This window comes from Drosophila eugracilis, unplaced genomic scaffold, assembly GCF_018153835.1.
Source record: "Drosophila eugracilis isolate 14026-0451.02 unplaced genomic scaffold, ASM1815383v1 contig_2154, whole genome shotgun sequence".
Taxonomy (NCBI): Eukaryota; Metazoa; Arthropoda; class Insecta; order Diptera; family Drosophilidae; genus Drosophila; species Drosophila eugracilis.
In genome coordinates, this window is record NW_024573038.1 from 4,106,143 (window position 1) to 4,129,939 (window position 23,797).

The window sequence follows — 23,797 nt, forward strand, 5'->3', positions numbered from 1 at the left end:
ACTGTTTCAAAGTTAGATGCCTCATTCAAGAATCTTGTTCTGCTTTTAAGGTATTACAATGTTCTCTGTTTTTAAAGTATTTCCACACATGTGATTTCCACTGTACCTATGCCTAGCATTTTTTGCCCAATCTTCTCCCACAAGGACAACGCAGGATGTTGGTATTGTTTTTGTAGCTGTCAAGTCAATCCTGACATTATGATTTCTACTCCATCAGCAGCCAGCTGATAGCCCCTCACCACTTCCCCTGCTCCAAAGAAAAAGAAAAGTCAGGCTGCTACCTTTGATAGATTTTTCAATTTATTATCAGCTTGTCAGCCGTTTTTCCTCCTTTTTTGCTTCCTCTTTTTTGTAATTAAGGATATAGTCGGGGCACAGCCAGTGGGTTAATATTTATTGCTATAAATAATTTTGCAAGTTTTATGCGGCTCAACTTTAATTTGCAAAGCGATAAATAACAAATGGCCCCAGTCCAAAGCTAAATTCCACTCCTCTTTCCAAATTCCGGAATCCGGATTCCGGACACACACGGATGTACGTATACACATGCACACGGTACAGGGACAGCCGTAAAATGAAAGTGAAAAGCAAAAGAAAAGTGGAAAAGTAGCCGAAGCAACAACTGCAAAAACTGCTGAACGCAGACAAAGTACAAATTGCCCACAAAAATATAAAAACGATGCCAGAAGGAGCAGATGGAGAGGAAGAGAAGGAAGAAAGTTCAATTTACTACTTTTCACTTTAGCATACATTCCACCCACCCAAAAAAAACACACACACACATCCACATACCCAAGCTGGCAGGAATTCAAGGGTCACCCTCATTTTGGGTGTCCAGCTGGAAATTGGAGAAGCCAGAAGCCTCAGCATCCCACACACATGCTTATAGAATTTACCCAACCCCTACTCCATTATCCTGGCAACCGTATCCTTGCTCTGGCACTCCCCCAAAAAAACTTTGCCTTTTGCGTTAAATTTTTCTTTTTATTTTGGAATTTTGTTCGATAGTCTCTGCACATGTATAGGTACATATGTGTGGATATACATATATATGTATACCACACGAACACACCCACACGAGCATCTAATTTTCTTTTAAGGTCAAGCTGAAATGAAATACAAAAAAAGTTTTTTTCTGCTTGATGAAAATTACAATTTTCGTCTTATTTTTCTCTCAACTTTCATGGCAAAAAGGAAGAAATTGTTTGCCCTCTTGTTGCTTCCGTTCGTTCGTTGGTTCTTCCTTGCCCTTTCCTTGATGTCCTTTCCCCTCGTAACCATACAAGTACGCACACCAACACACACACATGCTTGTGTGTGAGTTTGTGTCCTTTCTCCTGGCAAGTTTTATTCCTCATCAACGCCCGTTCAACCCAGTCCCCCTCCACGGCAAACCTCAAACTGAAACTCAAACTCAGACTTTGAGTCCTGGCAGTCCTTTCTCGTACACACACACATTCACGCACATTCTACTGAGGCTGTGTGTATCCAATTGAAAGGACAAGGAAAGCCGGACGAACGGAGAAATCTCAAAACGCAACTGAAACTAAAATAAATCCGTGTTTCGGCTGTCGATGGCTCTACTTTTCCCACTTTCTTTGGCTTCATCATGGCCTGCAAATGAGAAATGGCCAAAGGGATGCAGCCTTTTAGAAAAGTTAGATAACAGATCTGGATCTATGATATGGGGTTGCAGGATACAATGTGCTAAGAATTTTGATTGGATCGAAAATTACCCAATGAACTCATTGGGATTTAATTTATGATAATTAAGGGCAATCATTAGTCTTCTGATTAATGCCACTTTTGTCAATAAATCTGGGTTATGATATGAATCCCTAAATAATTTTTCGATCTTTATCTATTAAGCTATTATTTCCGTATAATGATCTTTAAATAAAACTTTTTTTTGGAGAATTAAATAAAACTCAAAATATTTGAAGAAATAAACAAGGGTTTTTTTGATCTTTTACCAAAAAAGCAATCTTAATGCAATAACTTCCCCATTTAACATTTAATGCAGCCAAATAATGTGTTCACCAATTTTTACAAAATTAAAATTTTATTCTAATGACCATTTCCTGTTTCTAGTATAAAATTCAAAGTCCAACGACCTAACATCATAAATTAATATATGAATATGTAAATACCAAATTCTCACTCCACTTTGTGAGAGTTAAACAAAATGATGTCAAAAAATTCCTAGTTAAAAATGCTAAACACTGGTGAAAATGTATGCAAAAGGAAAGCCAAAACCAATTTTAGTCGCGTTCTGAAAAGTCATTAGGGTAACCTACTACTAGCAAGCACCCTACCCTCTAACGTTCTCCTAACCACTCGCCTCTGGTGCGTGTCCTTTTGCGTCATTTATTTAAATTGCCGCATTTCCAGGACTAATGTGCATATGCCAGGGGGAAAACAAATGAAAAACCCACCCCAGATCCCCTCGCCCTCCCTCTGCTCCTTCGACTTGCTATATACATTTGGAAAATGAGAAAACGAAATAACAAATACTTTACCCACTCCTGGGAGCCGAAAAAAAATCCATAAGTTAAATTATTAAAGTTTGTAGCTGCTGTTGTTGTTGACTCAAGGTTTTGGGTTTTTTTTTTGACACATTCCAAGGACTCGGCAAGCGGTCAATGAAACGAAGTCCCATAAAAGCAAGAATGAACTGGGCTGGAGTCTCAAATGGAAAGTACCCTTTTATTTAGTGAACTTTTGATTAGTATATGAAATAAAGTAATGATTTCAAAATAATTTTCTAAAATTAAAAGATTTCTCTGATTGTAAAATAATTACTAAATAATTATTATCCAAGTTTGATCCTTGCTTTTAAATATTAATGAATATAATCTAAAGAAGGTTTCCCCTCATCAAGTTGCTAAAGAATTTCTGTCTTCTTGTGTTGAAGGAATAAATACATGTTCGATATTTTAACTATTTTGGTTTTAAATACCCAATGTTAGAGCTTACATGAAAGTGACATACTTTCAGACTTGCTTTGCCAAGGGGTATTCAAAACAGAAAGCGTTTCCAAAGCATATGGTGACAACAAAAATTGTTGTTTGCGCCTGGCGCCGCCTAAACAATTTAATTGAGAGTTGAAATTACTCGTAAATATGTATATGTATATGCCTAAGCACATACACATGGGGAATTAGTGGGTGAAGTCCTGAGGTTGGCGGTTTAATGGTGTTCAATGAGTATTTCAGGCCTATAATTTGTCGGTCTGCGTGCGAAGCTCTGTCAAATCGATTAAAAACTAATTTCCCCTCACAATCCATTCAAAAAACTACGAAAACTATAATTTAATTGTGGAATTTTTGAGCTGTTGCTGTCGTTGATGGATGGTTTTAATCTATAATGTATTAGGAAGAAGGGGTAGGTGTCACATACGAGTATGTATCTAAATAAAAAATGGTGTGTTTCAGGGGACAAATGTTAGAACTATGTTACATTAGTAGCTCTATATGGTACAGTTGGCCAAATATTTACTATAAGATTTTAATGATATACACTTATAAAGCTCATTTTTGCTTTATTAATAAGCCCCAACGAAGTTCAATCTTGTAACTGGTTATAAGTACAAGAATGTCTACAACTTTTAAGTAACAATAATCCATGCCAACTGTACCCAGGAAACTTCTTCAACTTATATAGCACTATATATTTATGAAAACTTACCAGTACTTTTTTCCATCGAAAAACTATGTAGAAAATATTCCCTCTTCCGCTGCCAATTTATGAACAAGTTTGTTTCCTCGCCTTTTTTGGCAACAGGAAGTTTAGACAAGGGACGACAGGACAAGGAAACCATGAAGCTGTCAGGAACACGCGCCAGACGCACATCTCCAGCCCCCTGAATCGGAATTGATTTCGTCGCATTCTTTTCAAAAATTATTGATAAGACATTTCCAGAGGCATTGTATTTGCCCATTACAGCAACAGCTACAGTCGCTCCTGCCAGTGAGTGTCCCATGTAATACAAATATTGACATACTTTGATTTCGCAATGCTTAGCTGCTCGGGCTTAGGGTAGCAACAAGCGAATGGAAGACTTTCTGCGATTCTCTTGGGGATGAAGGATTTAGGTCCCTTCTTCGCTTTTGCACAGAGAAAAATATTTTCTAATACAAGTCACTCTAAAAACATTTTTATACATTTCTCTGGAAAAACATAAGATATTGATAACCTTCAACAGAAATTTTTATATTCTTTTACCAACTATGAATACTTTTTCTACTTTATCTCTTTTCTTTGAGTGCTTTCCGTTCATCCCTGTATCCTTTGGATATATTGAAAAGCTGAAAGCAAATGTCAAAACTCGGAAAAGTTGAAAATTTCCCCATGTTCGCCCGGCACGATGGGGGTTGTGGCATGGACTGGGGCAGGATACCCGTCTCAAGAGTCGCAAAATCAGCTTAGACAAGTCCCTGGGCAACTTTGAATGGGAATCACAGGGCGACCAAAGCACTTTTAAAGCTCGAGATGATGACACTTGTACCTGAGTGCGGTTTTGCTTCAGGGAAGTCGAACTAAAAGAAGTCACGATAAAGTCGAAGAAGGCACCCGCCCAACTCTCACCCAAAATCATAGAGTCTTTGGATTTATTTATATGTATTTGTATATATATTTAATATAATCAATTTAAAACACATACAATTTTGATAAATGCTCACTTACAATGAAATGAAAAATGTTTGGTTTTCCACCGTTTTTGATTCTTTGCTCTTTCACATTTTACACATATTATAAATTATTTTGTTCAAGTTTGCCTTGGTTTCTTTTGATTTTTCTCACACATAGTTTTACATAATAACAAAGTAAAATTGTTTAAGTATATGTAATTTATATATATATATATATCGATATATAAGTGTATATATCTCATACATTGCCAATTGCTAAATAAATGTTAATTTGTTTGTTTATATTAAATTTAAATTTAATTTTGTTTTGATTTTTTGCTCGTGGCTTTTGATTTTGCGCTCTCACGTCTTTGTGTTGCTTTTCTCGTCACTTTCCTTCTCCTTGTTCCAACTTCAACATCAATTAAATTAATAAATTTGCAATGCATTTTGTTGCTTCGACTTAAGCCTACAACTAAAATATTTATTAAGAGTGTAATCATTTTTGTTTTGTTTTTGTTTTGCTTAGCTCTAGTAAAATTGTATTTTTGATTTTCTTGTGTTTTGTTTTTGCAGCTTGACCCCACCGAGAAGGTCATACAAAATTTTGATTTATGCTCAAGGTACGTTGCAAGTTTTCTTTTTTTTGGATTTTGTGTTGTAAAATTCATTTAGCTTTAGTTTTAATAAAACATATTTTTGGTGATTTTTGATTTGTGCGCTCTTCTGTGTGAGGGTTGCAGTCATGCCAAAATGTAAGGAAATTAAAATAATGGTAGAACATTGCCAAGAACCCGAGCCCAAAGGAAATAAAGAATTTGCATGGGGTTGCTGCCAAATCACCCTTGGCAATTGCAATTTTTCTTTTTCATTTTCATTTTTATTTTTATTTTTATATAAATTGCAATTTTTCCAGTTCACTTTTAAACATGCAAATAGCGGGGAACACCCTTAAAACGCCAATGCAAATTCCGCATGGGGTAGCCCTGCGTTTGGTCATTTGTATGCGCCCTTAAAAATAGCTGCCTGCGGATTTTTCCCAAAAATTGCCATAAAAATTCAATAGGAAAATGCTGGGGGAAATCTCGGAAAAATATTTATGAAATTTGCCTACCATCCCCTGGTCAACCTGGGGGTAGTTGCTCGAGTCAATCTTTAATTGCAGCGCCGTCAGGCGAAAAAGTATCGAATATCTCGAATAGTCGTAATCAATGAGATGAAATTTGCATGGACACGTGACAAATAATTAACTGCCAAAACGGGACGATTCGGATCGCAGAGGGTGGCTGCATCTAATCAATAGCCATGGCAATATCGATTTTGGTCTGGCTTAGAAACAGTTTTTTTTTTAGAAACTTCAAGCAACTGCAGCTGCTGACCTGACCCTCCAACTTGACCCTCCCATGACCATGCTGAGTTTTTGTTATCGTAGTTTCGGGTTTTTTATATAGCCATTCATACAGATGTATTTTTTAATGCAAACATACTAATCAGGGGGTTGGTCAAGGCCTGACCCAAAACCGGAAACAGTTTCACTTATTATGTTTCTCATTTTTTTTTATGAGGGTGCTGTTTTTGGTTAAATTTGTAGAAAGAAAAAAAGAGGAAGGAAGGCAGCTGCTTGGGAGTTTTTTAAAATGATTAAACAAGTCGCAGATAGGCTCTCAAGCTATTGTTGACAAATTGAATCAAATGGCAATTTAATAATTGAAGTAGCTAAGGCGTTGGACCAGCATATGACACCCCGAAAAAATGAAGGTCCCCTATGGGAAAATTTTCAAAAAAAAAAGAAACCGAAACAAAGGAAGTGGTCTTCCCCTATCGGCTACAACTTCACAGTCGATAAGTTGAAGACACTGATTTTTTAAGACCTTTGACTCGAGTCTGGCACACTTCAATCAGGGTTCAAAAACATGCAGTGGCTTGTAAATTGGGTTATCAGAAATCAACATCAAAATAATAAAAGAAACTCAAGTTTAACAAATACAAATTGCATGACATTTATTCAATACATATATATACACATTAAAAGTAAGATATAAGAACTAAGGAATAAGTGGAATGTAAAATAAAATTAAGAACTATATTTGTAGTTTCATTTCGATTTTCAAGTTCAAGTTATTGGTATTGCGGACTGGTCGAAGTATTTGCTAAAAGGCACGCAGCATTTTAAAAAACACACGTTTTTAAAAAAAGAAAATTTCAAATATAGCAAATACTTCTAAGCCGATCCGCACTCATCAACTCGTCTTGGGCAGCTCTTCTCGCCGAAGAACAAATTCCTTAAACACTACAAAATAATCTGCGAAAAGAGCCACCCACAGCCGAAGTGTTAATGGTTCTGTTTTTGGCTTTTGTTTTAATATTTTAAATTATGTTTATCTTATATTTTTGACTAGATTGGTTTGGTTCTTGTTTATGGGACTAGTTTTTGGGTCTTTGGAATGTTTAAACTTAGAATGGTTAACTAAATCATAGGATATATATATTAGAATTTCGAATAAAGTATAAAATGTAATTCTGTTTTCGAGGTAAAGTTACTACAAAAAATTTGATTTAGCTTTGGGGTTGCTTCTGCTGCATTTAATGGTTTCGTAGATTTTTCTTTATAAATTCATTTTATTTAAATTATTGTTTTCAAGTCCGTCTGAGGTAGCATATTTGTTATCTTTTTTTAACGTTTCATAATATATATTTAATTTATTATTATGGTAATATTTTACTTGCGTATGTTTTGTTTTGTTTTGTTTTTTTTGGTTTTTTTTGGTTTCTTTAAATATGTTTGTATAAAAAAGTACTAATGGTCATTGTACTTTTGCCCTGAGTTGTTTAAATGTTCTTAATTTTAACCTTGTGGCGCTAGTTACCTCTCTTTCTATCTCCTATTACCCCTCTCTATCGAAAATCTGAACTTCTCATGGTGTTATCTTTAACAACTTTTTATATACACGTTGTGCGCTGGAATTATGTTTTAGTGAAGACATTTCCTTGGATATAACTTGGTTCAGATACGGTTAATATATAGGAGTTTTTATATAGAGGATGATAATCAAAGGAAGTGGAGATAGCCAGGGCCATCTGTCAGAACATCCTAAGAGTGTCTAGTCTTCGCTATAAAGATTTGGATTTTTGATTTTGAGCAATTTCTTTGTGCTGAAGCTTTACCATAGCATTATGTTATTATATTGCATAATATATATGCTATATCTGAGCTGATCCCCCAGGGATCAGACCTTTCAGCCCTATTCTAAGCACGACAAACCCACGCCATATCTAGATGAGAAATGTATAATTGTAATTTTGATTTTATGCTGCTGCTACTACGATATATATATGCCTTCTAAGTTGGTATATATAGTATTCTTCCAATGGGTCTGCCACTCCATTTCGCCTGCCTTCCCTTCGCCTAATCTATGTACGTATTTAGATTCCTTCGCCATCCCTTCTCCTCGTCTTTTATTTTTTTGCAACTCGTTTACGATAAATTACTATTACGCATAGGAACTTTGATAGTTAATCACTAGAGATATATGTTATAGGTTGCGGTATGTTATGCTTTGTCATGCGACTATCAAAATATATATATATTTAGTATATATCCTATTTTGATGGTTAGCACAGTGTTGCCAGCTGAAACGGACTTGTTCTTGTTGTGTTATAGGCTATAGATTTGATCAGTGCCATGTTGGACATGGTTAGCTTTTGGGGCCGATAACGGGCTTAGAGATATTGATCGATTGTTGTTTTATTGGTTTTTGTATATTTAACTTTAATTATGAGCTCAACTAATATGCGCACTCAGTCTTTTGTAGTTCCACTATTTTGTCTTTTTCATGTTCCTAACTTCGTTTGCTTAACTATTTAGTGGGGGGAGGGCTTGGGAGTTTCTGGGATTGGGACACTCATGAATCCAAATGTCCCAATCCCCTTAACTTTTTGGGATTACTTTGGTTACTATGGCTTGAACTTACGCTGGCAACACTATACTTGTTGCATGTGGCACCTTTAGGCCGGTGTGAGCCGGAAGCTGAGCGTGGCCGACTCCGAGGCCCGTACCCTAACGGGCAGGTAGACCAGGGCAGGAGCGAACTGCATTTCCGAGTCAGCATCGGCGGGCTGCAGGTGGAAGGCCTGCATCTGATATGCTTCCTCTGCCCGATCCGGTTGCGCATAGCTGGCCGGCTTACCACTTCCGTTGGCCAGCTCCCCACAGCCCTCGAAGGGTGATGTGGCCGCCGATCGATGGTTTCCATTGCCGTTACCGCTTCCCAGTCCATTGGGCGTGGTTGGAGGTTTCGAGGTGGATCGACGGCGTTGAATCTTCGGTGAAGTTGAGCTGGTTGCCTTGGGGGAGTAGACGGGCGGAGATCCAGCTCCAGTTGTTGGTGAGTGGGCCGCGGCCTTGGGTGCTGAGGTGCTGAGGTTGGTGGGCTCTAATGGAGTCTCCGGATCTTCGGATTTAATGGCAGGAGGTGGTACCACCGCCTTGCTAGATTTGCTGCGCGATTTTCCCGAATTCCTTGAGGGTTGTGGTGGTGGCGTCTCCATAGGCAATTCCATGCCTTCGCCTCCATTGTTGAGCAACGCGTGGGAACGCTCATGGATGAATAAGAAGGCGTAGTAGGGCGTGGTGAAGGGGCACAGTGAACACTGGTACTCCTTGAACCTAGATCCCTGTTCACCAAACATTCCGGGTAGCGGAAGTGGAGGCATCTTGGGCATCTGCTGCTGTTGCATTTGCCCAAAGAGATGCTGGGCATTGAGGTTCTGCAGGGCCTGGGCGAGATTTGGAGCGGTATTTCCAGCTCCTGCACCCGCTGCAGTTGGGTTACTGCCACTGCCGTTGGGAATCTTGAGCGTGGGACTGTTGGGCTTGCTGCGTGTCGAAGATTGAGTTGTGTCCATTTCCCGGAGGCGTTCCACTCCGGCGGTTCCATGTTCGTTCATCAGATGGGATCGCAGCCACTTGAAGCTTCGGAATTGGCGAGAGCACAGGGGACATACCTCGTGTGGGGCGCTGGATGAACTGCTGGCACTGCCCTCCACTGTGGGTGGTGAGACATTGAGTTCCTGATCCTGCTGCGGTGGTGGCTGCGAGGTTGCAGCCGCTGCTGCTGCGGCCGCTGCGTCCATCTTGACTCCATTCTGGCCCCTCGGCTGCGGCAATGGGGATCCCTCCTCGATGATGCCATGGGTGTTGTGTTTGTGCACCCGCAAGAAGTACTTGCTGCACAGCTCCTTGTTGCAAATGTTGCATACCACTCCACCGATTTGGGCGCCATTCTCTATCTCAATGCCGTGCATCCGTTGCATGTGCGTCTTCATGAAATACTTGTTGCACAGCTCCTTGTTGCAGATCTCGCAGTAGCTGCTCGTGGGTGTAAGGGTATAAGCCGGACGATTTCCTGGCGGAGCAACTTGTGCTCCAGGACCGCCCGCTGACGGTGCCACTGGTCGTTCGGGCGTGAAGAAACCGTCGCGGAGGGGACTTCCACCTAATCCGCCGTTCCTGCCCAAGTGCACCTCGGCGATATGTTGCTTAAATTCCTGGGATGTGACGAAATCCCGATCGCACTGCTGACAGCGGAGATCACCACCTGAAGGGGATCTGGCTCCTGGTGCCGGTGGAGTTTGGGGATTCCCTTGTGCATGATACAAACTGGCCATGGGATGTGGAGCCTGCTGATCGGGCAGAGGAATTGGTATGGGCATGGGCAGTTGCATCTGGCCAGCATGCTCGGTCATGAGATGAGCTCTTAGGGCATACTGATTCTCCTGTTCCTGGCCACAAAGATGACAGGGCAGCGGGCGTTTGCCATTGATGTCGTTAAGTTGCTGCAACATCGACTGCAGTTTCTGGAGATTCTGCAGGCCCACTACCGAACCATTCAGTTTATCCTCATCGTAACCCTCAGGCGGTGTCTGTTCCTGCTCCAATTTGATCCTCTTGCTGGGCTGTTCCGACTCTGCATCCAATTCCGGGTCACGTTCCTGATCCTGCTGATCCATAGTGGCAGCTGCTGCCTTGGCCAGCATTAGATTCAGTGGCATAAAGGGCCAGGCACTGGCCAACTGGGCTTCATCTTTGCCGCCTGGTTGTGGTGCCACGTCTTCGGGTGGGACAAAGAGACCATGACGCTTCCACTTGTGGGTACGCAGGAAGTACCGATTGGCATACTCCCGGTAGCACAGTTCACAGAAAAAGTCGGGAAACTGGACGCCTAGACGACGCAGTTTGTCAGGGTTGAAGTTTGAATCTTTAGCCTGCTGATGGAGGTGAGAGGGCAACTTTCTGGGCGGTGGTACAAAGCTCAGCTCCTCCTGCTCCAGGGTGAAGTCCTCGCGGAAACCCTCGGGTAATTGATACGGCTTAACCTCTGATTCTTGTGACATTTCCTGCTTGATAGCCGGTTGAGGTGCTTCATTGGGACTACCGCGAAGGGATTGGGATTGCATGGGAGTCTGAGAGTTGGGTGAATCCTGGGTACCTGGTTGTGCATCATGCTGCTTGGCCCGATGACGACGCATGGCGAAGATATTGGTGAATCGCTTGGAACAGATGTCACAATGTACCGAGGCCACGGGATTCGATGAACTACCGACTGGGGTGGAATCCTGCTTCGCCACCTGGGCTTCCCTCTGCAACTGGAACATTTGACTCATGGAACTCATACTGGGATTGGGGTGACCACTGTTATTATTGTTACTGCTGGTGATATTGTTGTTGTTATTGTTGTGGTGACTGGAAGGGTTGGTGGTACTCGATTCGCCGACGGGATCGAAGATGCCATGCTTATTGGCCTTGTGCGTCTTGAGGAAGTACTTGTTGCAGAACTCCTTGTTGCACAGCTCGCAGTAGGCCTCGGGATTGAAGATCCTCAAGGGAGGACGATTCAGGCCATCTACGCCCGGAAATCCGGACATGCCAAGTAGAGGTAAATATCCAGCTGGACCCAAGGCTGCCTCCGGTGGAAAGGGAAAGGCAGGCGGCATTTGCGGACCATGCGGATGATGCTGGGCCTGCATGGCCTGGAACCAGTGCTCCTGCTCTCGCTCCAAGTCCTTGCCATGCCCATTGGTAAGATCCTGTTGCAGATTCTGTTCCTGCTGCGGACTGGGAATGTCGGCACGCTCCAGTTTCACCTTGATGGAGGCCAAGAAGTCAGCGGGATCCTGTTCACCCGACCTATCCTCGCCATGATCCTGCAACATGTGCAGGCTCAACTTGAACTCGGTCTCGAAGCTTTCACCGCACTGCTTGCAGTATGTGTGATAGGGATTCTCGCGCTGCTTGGCGGGTTCTGATATGTTTGCCATGGCATCTGTTTCCACTTCCGTTTCCGTTTCTGGTTGCTCCTCCTGTTGTTTCTGCTGCTGCAGCATTTCGAAGGTCTCCTTCAGCTGTTCAATGGACTTTGGAAGGAACATCTTAGACAATTTCTCTTCATAGTCCACGGTGGAGGAGTCAGTTCTCTTTTGACCCACTTCACCACCGGATTCTCCACTCAAATTGAGAGCCTCCAAACGGCTGGGATTGTGCTGTTTGCGACGCTTTTTGGCCGCATCACTGAGGGCCTCCAGGATCTGCAGCTGCATGGCTGCCGCCATGGTGGCCATGTTGGCATCCCCCGCCTCCTCCTCAGCATCCTTGGGCCCCTCCTCTGACTCCTCCAATTGGTCCGCCTCATTTGTGCCGCTTCCCGCTGGCTGTGGCTCCAGTTCCAGCTCCATTGCCTTGACCAAGTGTGCGGTGGGTGAAGTGCCTTCCACTCCACCTCCACCTCCTGTTGCTGCTCTAGATGTGGCTGTTGTGGCTGTGGGTGTTGCTCCTGTGGCTTCATGTGGATTGTTGCTGTTGCTGCTGCTGGTGTGGTTGTTCCTGTTCGTGTTGAGTGTCGATGAGTTGGAGACGTCGGAGAGAGCAGTGTCCTCGCTGCTCAGATCTGGCGGTGGGGTGGCATATATGGATGCAGCCATTTTGGATGATATTACTGCAGGGTAAGAGATTGAGAGGGGGAAACATTGTAGTGGAGAACTTTTTAATTGAAGTCGAAGCCATGCCAGCGGGGGGCATAGCTGGAGGGAATGGGATAAGGGTTATTTATATGCATGTACGTATAGTAATTTAGCCACCATATGCGGTGGATTTGGTCATAACATATGAGGGGGAAAATGCTTCTAAATGTTATATAATAACTTTAAAAATGAGTAGTTGTAAACTTGAAAAGTAATAATGAGTACATTACAAGGGAATATAAAGTAAACATCTCCTGGCATATTTCTCTCCTAATATGTGAATAAATAATCAGAATAATAGCAGCAAAGTAGCCACTTTCCTTCACTATACAATCCATTTATTCATATATCCCCTCACTACTTTTTTTCAGTGTACATAACGAATGTGCCGAGGCTTAGATCGCATTATTTTTGCAAAAAGGAAAAACGATGAAGGAAGCACAGAATATTTGACCAAGGATTCCATTCAATTTTAGTTTGGCTTCAACCGAATGCCACTCAAATATTTCTCCTACACACACACATATATACACATATACAATCGCATAAGCCCGCACACACACGCAGAATATTTGTGTCTCATTTCCGTATGCGCTTAATTTCATTTTTCTACTTTTGTCCGCCATCCTCTGCTTCTTCTCCATCATCATTATTCCCACCCACCCATATCTATCGCCCACCTCCCACACCATTTTGCTGTGGCTACACTTTTTCATTTTTGTGCAAATTCTATGAAAAATTTTTCCATTATATATATACACACACACATACACACATATATATGCATAGCATACATATAAGGGAAAGGAAAGTTTCTTTTTTTCTTGCTGTTTGTTTACTAAGCGCCCCAGCTGCCACCCACTAACACACATACACACACAACCCCATTGTGGCGCACACGAAAATTTATACAAAGTCATCCGATTTAAGGAATACAAATTTTGCTTATTTTCTTGTGTGTGGGTGAGTGTGTGTGTGTGTTTGTGTGGCGCACACAGAAAACTTTTTGCGCCTTACCAGCACACACACACACAGTCGTTTCCCACCCACTTTTACCCCCCAGCCAACACCATCACTTGAGTCAAGCATAAAACTTATAAAAATTTTCTTCAACATGACTTGGTAAAATAAATTTGATTCTCAAGAAAAGCAAAAAGGAATATAAGTAAGGGGGAAACGGGGGGAAATGCCTGGCAACAGGGAGGCAAAAATAGGCGGAGATACACGGAAAGAAAAATTTATGTAATTGGATAATATTTATATTGTAATTTGGAAAAATGTTTTTTGTATTAAAATAGAATGCTGAATGGAACTGTTTTTTGAGTGTTCATAAAATGTTTTAAAATTTAGAAAATAAAGAACAGAAATAATTAAATCAATTAAAAAGAAAACTATATTGTAAAGTAGAGAAAATATTTTGCCAAATTAAAAAATCAATAACTAAAAGTAGACCGCTCTTAATATTTGTTTTCTTCCTGTGTATGAAAAAATTTTCGAAATAAACCGAAAATTTCTTTTTCCTATTTGAGCGCAGGCAAAAAGGAGAAAACCCAAGGAGAAGCAGTCAAAGGATGGGGGGAAAATAAGTTTCTTGGGTTGCGGGTGTGGGAGGGAGGTGGGGGATGGGCTGGCAGGCAGGGGAGTAGGCAAAAAAGAAAGAAAGAAAAATATTCTCAACTATGCTGCAGACATAAATTAAGTTTCCATGGTTGGAAATTGGTTCTCCAGCTACATGTTGTCGTTGTAGTTGTTGTTGACTTTGCTTTTATACAATTTCTTCAGGCCGAAAGCCCCTGCCTCTGCCCCTTTTAACCCACCTCCACCCATGACCCCGGACCTGGCACTTTGAGGAGTTAAGCAAAAATGCCTGCCAGGATGTGCGCATTTCTCTTCAGTATCTTTGTGTGTTGGTGTGAGTGGGCGAGTGTTGCTTGTATTTCGGTTGGGATTTTTATAAAGCCTAAGGTAGTTTGATGTTATTTTATTTGATTTTTTTCGCCTGCCTGCCCGCCCTATATCCATCTCTGCGTGCCAGAAGGAGGAGGATGCCCGGGAAAAATGTTCGAAATGAAAATGCCAACAGAGTGTAAACAAAACCATGTACTACTCCTTGACTAGGTATATATATATATGTATAGTGAATGTCCATGTGTACACTGTATATTTTGAGACTCCGCAAGAGAAGCGGCTAATTTGGCAAACCAACATATCAACCCAGTTTTGGATGGGGGTCGGAGGAATCAGAATATAATCTTGACACTGGCCAAGGGGAAACCAATAACGTCAGATTGCTTTTCGTTCTGTCTCAGATATTTGATAGTAACTCAGAAGAACTTCTGAGAAAATTGATTTTAGGTAGGAAATAGAAAGACTTAATGCCAGACTAAAGATTTCTCAGGAAATGTTGGTTAAAGTAGAAATGAGTTGAATCTTTGAAATGAATGGATCGATTATTTTCTTTTAAGGCTTTAAATAGTATTCGATTTATACACACCCGAACCCCAAACATTTACTTTATGATCATGCCACAATGATAACTTTAAGACATCACTAAACACCATTGTTCACGAAATCAATTAGTTAATTCACTATACTAATTAGATTATTAATCAACCTACTCATTAAGTATATTCCTGAATTATTCGAAATCCGAAATAGTTTCGCGTTAAACTTTATCTATTATCACTTTAATCATTCACTTTACATTCTCAAAGATCATTATAACCGATCACTGATCACTTGATGCTCTCGTTTTGGTTCGCGTTATGCAAGTCACTTTTGCGCATGCGCACTTTCTTTCTCTATATTTTCTTTGGCGTGTGTCGGGATCGTGTCCTGCCAAGTGGCTAGCTCGTTGTCAACTGCCGCATGACGCAGCGGAATAACAAAAAATATCGGCTATCAATTGCCAGTTGCCGGTTGAAAATCAAAACAGCAAATAGCAATGATACTAAAATCCCAACGACACACACACACACATAACAACTCTAACCCTCCATATCATTTAATACGCGAGCACACACACAGACTAACACACTGGGCCCCTACCCATATCGGAGAAAAAACCTCAATAAAACACCCCAAAATATCAAAAATCATAGAATTTCCCTTAAAAAATCTATACAGCGACAACTGAGCAGCGCTGCCCGGAAAACCATTATTGCTCCGCCCCTTTTCGTTTTCTATTTTCCTCCTCTCTTTTATTTTTTTGAAATTTTCAGTAACCACCACAACTATAACTACAACTACAAAAGAAAGGGACGGCGACACTCGAATGAGCAACAACCGCGCAACTTGGAAGGTTTTTCCCCCGATATCATTGTTGTCGTGCCAATTTATCATTGTTCGATAGGATTTTCAATTTGTTTTTCCTACTGCAGAAGTTCGTGTTCCTCCATCGTTGTTATTGGTGTTTCTGGTCTTCCGGCAGCGGCAGTTATATTTTTGTTATTTTAATTTATGCACTCCCAATGAAAGAAGTCACAAATTCTTTCGGTTTCTTTCAAGTATCTGTCACAGAAGCCCAAACTTCTTGACTTAAGTAGCTTGGAATTAAATAAATATTCCTGAAAGGGTTCTTAGGGGTTGTTCAATGTTAAAAAAATCTAAAATTGGCTAATTGAAGGGTATCTGCGGCCCCTAAGGTATCTTTATGCACACCCAGGTAAGACTTCCTTTTTAATGTCCTTAGGGATATTAGGTAATAGTCTTTTAATAACATGATTACCTATGGTTATTGTAAGAAACCCTTTGAGGAAACACTATATCTGGATTGAATGGATATAGAGAGCAATTTTTGAATAGCCGTGACAAAAAGGCTTACCACGAAACAGTGTCTGAAGGCCTGACATTTCGGTACAAGAATATACAAATTTAATCCTAACAAAGAACAATAAGAAAATCCCAGTGATGTTGATAAGAGGGAGTTTTTACGATGAAGTGACTTTATTATTATCAAAGATATGGGTGATGAAGTCAAAGAGGTTATGATTGATCGTCGTTGTGTATATTGTCTCCAATTACCACTTTTAATTAGGTTGTAAAAAGAAATATGTCATTCCAACTCAATTTCAATTAATTACAAGATCTTAAACTAATTGATATTGCCTCAAGTCTGGGGAAGAGTAAGAGGTTTTGTTTCAAGGAACTATTTAACTGAACCTATTGTAAATAACACATGAAATAAATTTTTGTCTTTTAAACTCGATTATAATTTATGAAGAATATATTAAATGAAATACACAAATAAAATGCCTTGAGCAATATTTATGATCACGTTAGGGTTCAAGGGAGTCCCTGAAGGGATTAGGATTTGCTTCAGTGGACATCTCCATAAATCTGAGTCATAAACTCTCCCCAGAGATGTGGCGAGTGATTGTTTGCTTTGGCCGATTGACGGATTGACTTACAGATACTTGTACCTCGAAGGACATACCCAATGCAAGTGCATGTGTGTGCGTGTGTGCAGGTCCAACCTTTTCGTTTTTCCATTTTCCTTTAGCCTTTTGCCATTCGGCATTCAACACACATCAGAGGCCGAACAAGTGAAAGTGAAAGTGACTTCTCCCGTTTCCCCTGACATCCTGCGAGCGTACTTCTGGATCTGCACATGCGCCATGAAGGTGACTCTCTTATTTTTTTGGAGCAGCCGGCCATATGTGTACGAGTGTGGCTAGAAAATCGCCGGTTGAACGAACCAGGCTAGCAAAATAGTCCAACAGCAACAGTCGGAACGGAGCAGTTGGCAACTCATTGGTCGGCAACGGAATCGAATCGGATCGGACACCAAAAAGACCCAACCGACCACCTACTCGGTCTGGTCTATTTTGACCTGGTCGCTGTCGTGGTCGTGGTCAAGGTTTTCCCATCGACTTTCACTCTCACACATGTCCACTGTGACGTTGTCGTTGCCGGCACTTTCACTTTCGCCCGCACTCGACTGGAATCACTCGCACGCACGCACCTCCCGAAAAGAGGGGCTTCCCCTGTTCGTAGGCGCATGTCCTTGCGGTGGGAGGAATGTAAACAAACCCCAAATGTGGCGGTCAAATCATTCTAGACTTTAAAGTATTTTGCATTAGGGGCAAGTCGTTTTGGTATTAAACTAATTAGTCGTTTGGGTCCCCATCTAAGGAATGTTAAGTAGGAAAATTTTCATTTCTTTAAAGAATGATTTGAAAAAGTTGGTTCTTGCCCTGAGAAAACTAATTTAATATCCGAGTAGTCTTTTCAAAATATGAGCATTCATTTTAGCTTTCAAATTCTAAGAGAAAACTTAAGAATCAGTTCAAACAATAAATAACATTTTAATACAAGTTTCCGTATATATACTTATTACTTTAAATCTTGAAAATTATACACTAAAAGTTAGAAAAATATTCATTTATAACTTTGTTTTTATCCTCAAAACCACAAAATATAGGGTGCTTCAAAATTGAACACCCGCCCAACTCGTTGAACACCAAAATAGTAATTATTAAATTTAAATTTCTAACTAGTCCCAACCCCGTTCGCACCCTTAACCTGGCATGTCCTGACGAGGTGTCGCTTATGATTGATACGCCCCTTTCTGCCCATATGCCGCACATACTCCCACCAGAAAGCAGCCCCTGACAGGACACCCCCGCCCTGAATGTGGTTTATGGATTGCAATTAATATTTCTGATGAAAATCAAATTGAAATTATGCGTGGACTCAAAAATGTAAATGGAAATGGGAATAATAATGGGTCAGGGGATTGGAAAAACAACCCTCAGCTTGGGAGTAATGATCTATGTTGGTTTTCCTTGTAGTGCGGGGGAGGAATTATTCACGGGAGGGGGAGTTCTGGTGTCGCCTTTCCTCGGGAAATGTGTGTGCGACAAATTACTTTATTAGAAATGCACAATGTACGTGAGATTCTGCTTAGTTTTTTGATGTGCTAAGTTTGGGCTGCATCTATGAAGTCTGTTTGATTACGAAATTATAACTTGAAATAGGTTTATAGGTTTTTCTTTAAATAAAAATTAGAAAAGAAGCAGAGTATATAGTGTATTAATAATAATATGTTGAAGAATATGATTATTGAAAATAAGGCTAATACTTTAAGCCGAACCCAGATATGCTTTCCAGTAAACACCACCAAAAATAATTTTAGTTCAAGTATAATCAAATAATGACCGTAATAAAGTAAAACAGACCCATAATTGATAAAGAAAACCTCCTTAATTCTACAGAAGTCATAATCATCTGAAACAATTTCGTAGAATTCATGTTCCTTTTCCCAAAGCTAAGCAACACGAAAAAAAAACAGAAAAGCGTTGCCAGTTTCTAGGTGCTCAGCTCATTAGTAAGAAATCTCATTAGAAACCAATGAACGCGCAGGAAAAACAAACAAGCAAACAAAGATACATATATATATATATATATGTATTGGGAGGGGGAGGTGGAAAACCCTGTAATGAGAGCGGCGAAGGCCTCAAAATCGTTCACCGTTTGATATTTTTCCATCATTTTCACTTTTACATCTCCATGGCGCATGGGCCACGAAGTGAAAAATTAATTCCCCCCAAACCATTTTTATTTCTAACACACATACAAGCACAACCTATTTTCCGACCAACCGAAAAGCGAAAAGCCAACAAAAACTATTTCCATCTCTGTCGGGCACTAAAACTTTTTTCTATCAAATATTATTTTGTACAATAAACTAAATGCGTGTGTGTGTGTGTATGCGTTCCACCCCCTAAGCTTATGTGTGTGTGTTTGTGTGTGATAAAATAAAAATACGAAAAAATATGAAAAAATGAGGAAAATTAATAATGAAGCTCAAACACTGAGACAAGGACAAATGCTGTGCACATAAGCCGTGCGAGTGCGTGTGTGTGGAGGATATACGTAAGAGGGGTTATAATAATCATGTTTATAATAAGGCAAGTGTTTTCCTTGGGTCTAATGAGACCGAGACTGTGTTCCTTATCATCTGCCTTATCAGCATTATGAACTTTACTTGGAAGCTACCCCCTTAAGTATGCAGTGAAATAGTTTGCAGGAGAAATCTATCGTCCAAGAACTTTTCATCCAAAAAAAGAATACAAAAGCAGAAAAATTCCATAAATCTAGCTTCTTCTTCTTCTTCAACTACACACACTCGTTCGAGCAGTGGGGGAGAAGTTTGCAATTTTATCAGAAATATACACACACACACATCCAAGGAAAACCACCACCCCACGCCTCTTTTTTGGCCCCCGAAGCGAGTTTATGAAACCATCAAATTATTTTCTTTTCCATTTCTGACACTCAAAAGAAACGGCAAACATACAGAAGGAGGGATGAATGTTGGGGGGTGGGAGGTGTGGTGGGTTGGTGCTATTCGGAGAAAGCAAGAAATGAAGGAAAAAAGGGAGAAAAAATTATTATTTTCCAGTTACAGTCGGCTTGGTCTCCATGGTGGCCCTGGCACATCCTTTACATTATTTTCCTGCTGCTGCTCAAAGTTTTAGCCATGTGGCCCCCACCAAAGCCCCTTCTCCCTGCTCCTCTTCCCTTAGCCCATAATGCCTGCGGGTTACATTTTGCCCAGTTTGTGTGTGTGTGTGTGTGTGTTGGTGTGTGCAGCTACTTCGTCTTCTTCGAGTACGAAATTTTTATGAGAAAATGCCTGGATGTGGGTGTATGAGTGTGTGTGTGAGTTACTGGGCTGTATATCAAAATATTTAAAAGCAAATATAATATTGGGGGAAGTGGGTGGCTCTTAGGTCTCAGTGTGTGTGTGTGTGTGTGAGTAGAAGGAGGATTTTCTTAGCTCGAATTCGGGCAAAAGGCGTAATAGAAAAACACTTAAGCCAACCCTACACCCCAAGCTCTGCGAAATATCAAAATGTAAAAAAATCATACATATATATATAAATATATTTATATATCTACAGATATATACAAGTATATACTTATATTAATAATGAGCCCCAGCGCCAGCGCAAAGAGAAAATGAGAAAAAAGAAAAATATTCCTTTTGCCAGTGTGTGTGTCTGTGAGGAATTTATTGATTTTCAGCGAATAAATATTGCCGGAGGAGCACATGGCAAGTGACTTAATATCAGTCGGCTGGATATTTACAATAGACACATGCAAAACGCATATCAATAGATATATATATATGAAGATATATATATTGAAATTGATTTGGCCTGCTGACGTTGCTATATGTTATCGTTGAAATTTTTATATTTTTATTGTCAGTCGGAGTCGCATTAAAAATACTTAATCTCCGACGGCCCAGTTATTGCCTCGCCGCCCGCCTAGTCATAAAAAGTGGGTGGCAACTCGGTGTCGGCATTTTAATCATGTCCATATCGAAAATTTTACTTTATCACAATATCCCGAGCCGGGCATATTATATTATTATTCCCGTTTCTGCTTTTACGTTATTAGCACCCGTAAGGGGACCTCGTGGCGTATGCTCGATGTGCGATAAAACCCGTGAGCTAATGAGACTTTTTAATAAATTGTCCCATTCCGTTCGGCCTCGTTTTTAGTACAATTTTCATTATTAATAAAACTTTATGACACCTATATCAGACATTGTGCATTTTTGTTTCATAAAAAAGAGAGAGAGCAATGAACACCACACACACATACGAAAACCATTTATTATTCCAATTAAATTTACCAACTTCGTTCGAAATTGTCTCTGAGTGTGTGTGAGTGCGTCATTGCTTCTATCAAAAATCGCATCTATCATTTCAGAATTTCTGCCTTTCAAGTTTAACATTGTACATTTTGAAGGGTGTTAGAGTAAGGATAAATGAGGCGATATTTAAATGATACGCTCTTAGAAAGTGGCTTAACAACATAGAGTACTATCAGGGAAATATTAATCCATACTTATAAGAGTAATCTTTTTAAAATACTCGTATGCTAATACGAATACTTGAATTCCTAATTTTCAATCATAATTTATAATCTCTCCTTAATTAAATACTCTTTATATTTTGATGCTATGATAATCCTTGTTTTGTGCCCATAGCCCAAGCTAAAAAGTATGATAATATGTACCTATATGAATTAAGTCAGCGCCTGAAACATATAAAATAAAAAAAATAAAAAAATCCAGACGTATATTTTTAAAGTTATTATATACATACATGCATATCACAGGGATTATTTCAAGGACAGAATTTTGATTTGGAAGGAATATTTTTACGAGAAAAAATGCAGTTACTTAGTTTCCAAAGCTCATAATAAAGATTTGTATACTTTTTGAACTCTGTTTATGGTAATTAAGAGCTGGAAATTAAAGTAGACTGCATTTTAGTATCATTGGGAGTTTGAAAGCATTCGAAAGCATTTAGCAAACACATTTTTATAAATTTGCCAATTTGAATTAATTTCGATTCCATTTTTTTCAAGCCAATTTGAGATGTTTTTGTCGTTTTTAGTGGCCAATGCAAACGGGCACAGTTCAATAATCCGATTATATATGTATTTATGGATTAATTTGGGTTACAGTTTTTATAGCTGGGACTCACTATGTCTCTGGCCAGAGAGAGCATCTTTAATCCTAAGTGTAAACTTTTGCGAAAATAAACGCGCATCGAACGGAAACTCCTTGGATAAGGCATGTTTTAGGCTAGTATCAAAATTTTCATTTATTTATTTACTTAAGTAGTTTGTTAACGTTTAAAGCACTTTTTGGGTTTTCTTTAGCACAGCGTTTCTGGTTATAAAAATACAAAATAAGCTTGGTTATCCTTGATTCAATTTGTATGCGTTGCCACCACTTTTTTTGATTGTTATTGGCTTAGAAATCCTCGGGTTTTGTCACTCATTTCAAACACTTTGGACACTGAAATCGGCAGATTGATATTTTGCATTTGTTTGGCTTTCATTTGCTTCTCATGAATTTGGTTTTGTTTTGTTGCAGCTGGAAACTTACAGAACTTGTACAGGGCGTTACACTTATTTGATCATGCCGACAAGTCCAAAACGACGCTGTGGTAGCCACCCGCGGCTACTTCTGCACCACGTACGCGTTTTCTGTAGACTGATTCGGCTTTTCCGTTTTCCCAATCGCTAGCCTGCCGCCAAAGGATGCGGACACCCACACTCGAGCACTTGAGCAAAAGAGAGAGCCACAGCACTCACGAGAGAAACCACCCCCAGAGCCACCCCCAACCTCCAGCAGGCAACGCTCTGTTGCTATTTTGTTTACTTCTCGCCGCGGGGGCGTTCAACGGACAAAAAAAGAGAGAGAACCCCGAGGAGTATAGTTAAGGAGAGGGTTGTAGTGCTAGGCAAAACATGTGCTAGCCTTTTCCACTACCTACTTTTATTTTTGGCGGCCAACTATGAAAGTTTGAATAAAAGTTTAATTGTGTGCCTTACCTATGTAGTACTCAAAAATATAAACAAATTGTAAACTGTAAACAATTTTATTTTCATAAAAATCGATTTTGTTACAGTAAACTTTTTATGGCGACCAACGCGTTGCAACGTGCGGCTTCTCTGAGGTTTCATACATTTTTGTGGCCTACTTTTCAGGGTTCTTAAACATCTTTCAAAAGTCAAAATTAAATGAAATAAATTAAAAGCTATTGTTGTATACCCATGTCATATTATATGTATGTAGCTCGCCCACTTGATGGATTCGCAGTAAAAGCACACATCTATACCCTCTGCTCACAGGACATGCGTATTAGATAAGCCAAAATAGAAATGCCACTCAGAAAACTGCTCTCCAGGCCGTTTTTTGTTGTTGTTGCTAAAACAGTTTATCAACACGACCGAGTCTCTGATAAAACAATCATCGTTTATGGTGCAACACGCTTCAACCGCCGCCCCCCAGCAGCATAATTGAGATATAGTCCAGTGACCAGACCAGTAACATCGAACCGGGGTGGAACCGAGTGGAGTGGAATGGCCAGGAGGGCAGCCAGATGTAGTTGGAGTGGATTCAATTGTAGAATGGTGTGGACGGACATGTTCTGGTAACCGCATGATTAGAAATCGAGTAAAGTCGACGACAAAGTGGCGGGAGGAGTTGAATCCTTATGTGGGGAGAGAAATTGAGGGTTGCGGGTGGAATGCCAAACTAGGTTATACTCAAACCCTTCCATTCAAATTTTTTGCATAATGATTTTTGAGCTAGTTTATGACAAACAATATCAATGCAT

At 40.1% G+C, this 23,797-nt stretch overlaps 1 protein-coding gene across 2 annotated transcripts; it reads right to left on the reverse strand.

The window, feature by feature from the left end:
• Positions 1-4,525: 4,525 nt before the first annotated feature.
• Positions 4,526-22,664, reverse strand: LOC108108594. 2 transcript variants are annotated; one of them, XM_017216691.2, is made up of 2 exons: positions 15,266-15,477; positions 4,526-12,622 (listed from the first exon to the last, which is right to left on the reverse strand). In XM_017216691.2, exons 1-2 carry the CDS (start codon positions 15,267-15,269, stop codon positions 8,637-8,639), a joined length of 3,990 nt encoding a protein of 1,329 aa, XP_017072180.1. In that variant the 5' UTR covers positions 15,270-15,477; the 3' UTR covers positions 4,526-8,636. The 2 variants fall into 2 exon arrangements, with proteins under 2 accessions (XP_017072180.1, XP_017072181.1); XM_017216692.2 differs by lacking the exon at positions 15,266-15,477 and adding an exon at positions 22,561-22,664 and having other exon boundaries at positions 4,527-12,622.
• Between the last annotated feature and the right edge of the window lie 1,133 nt (positions 22,665-23,797).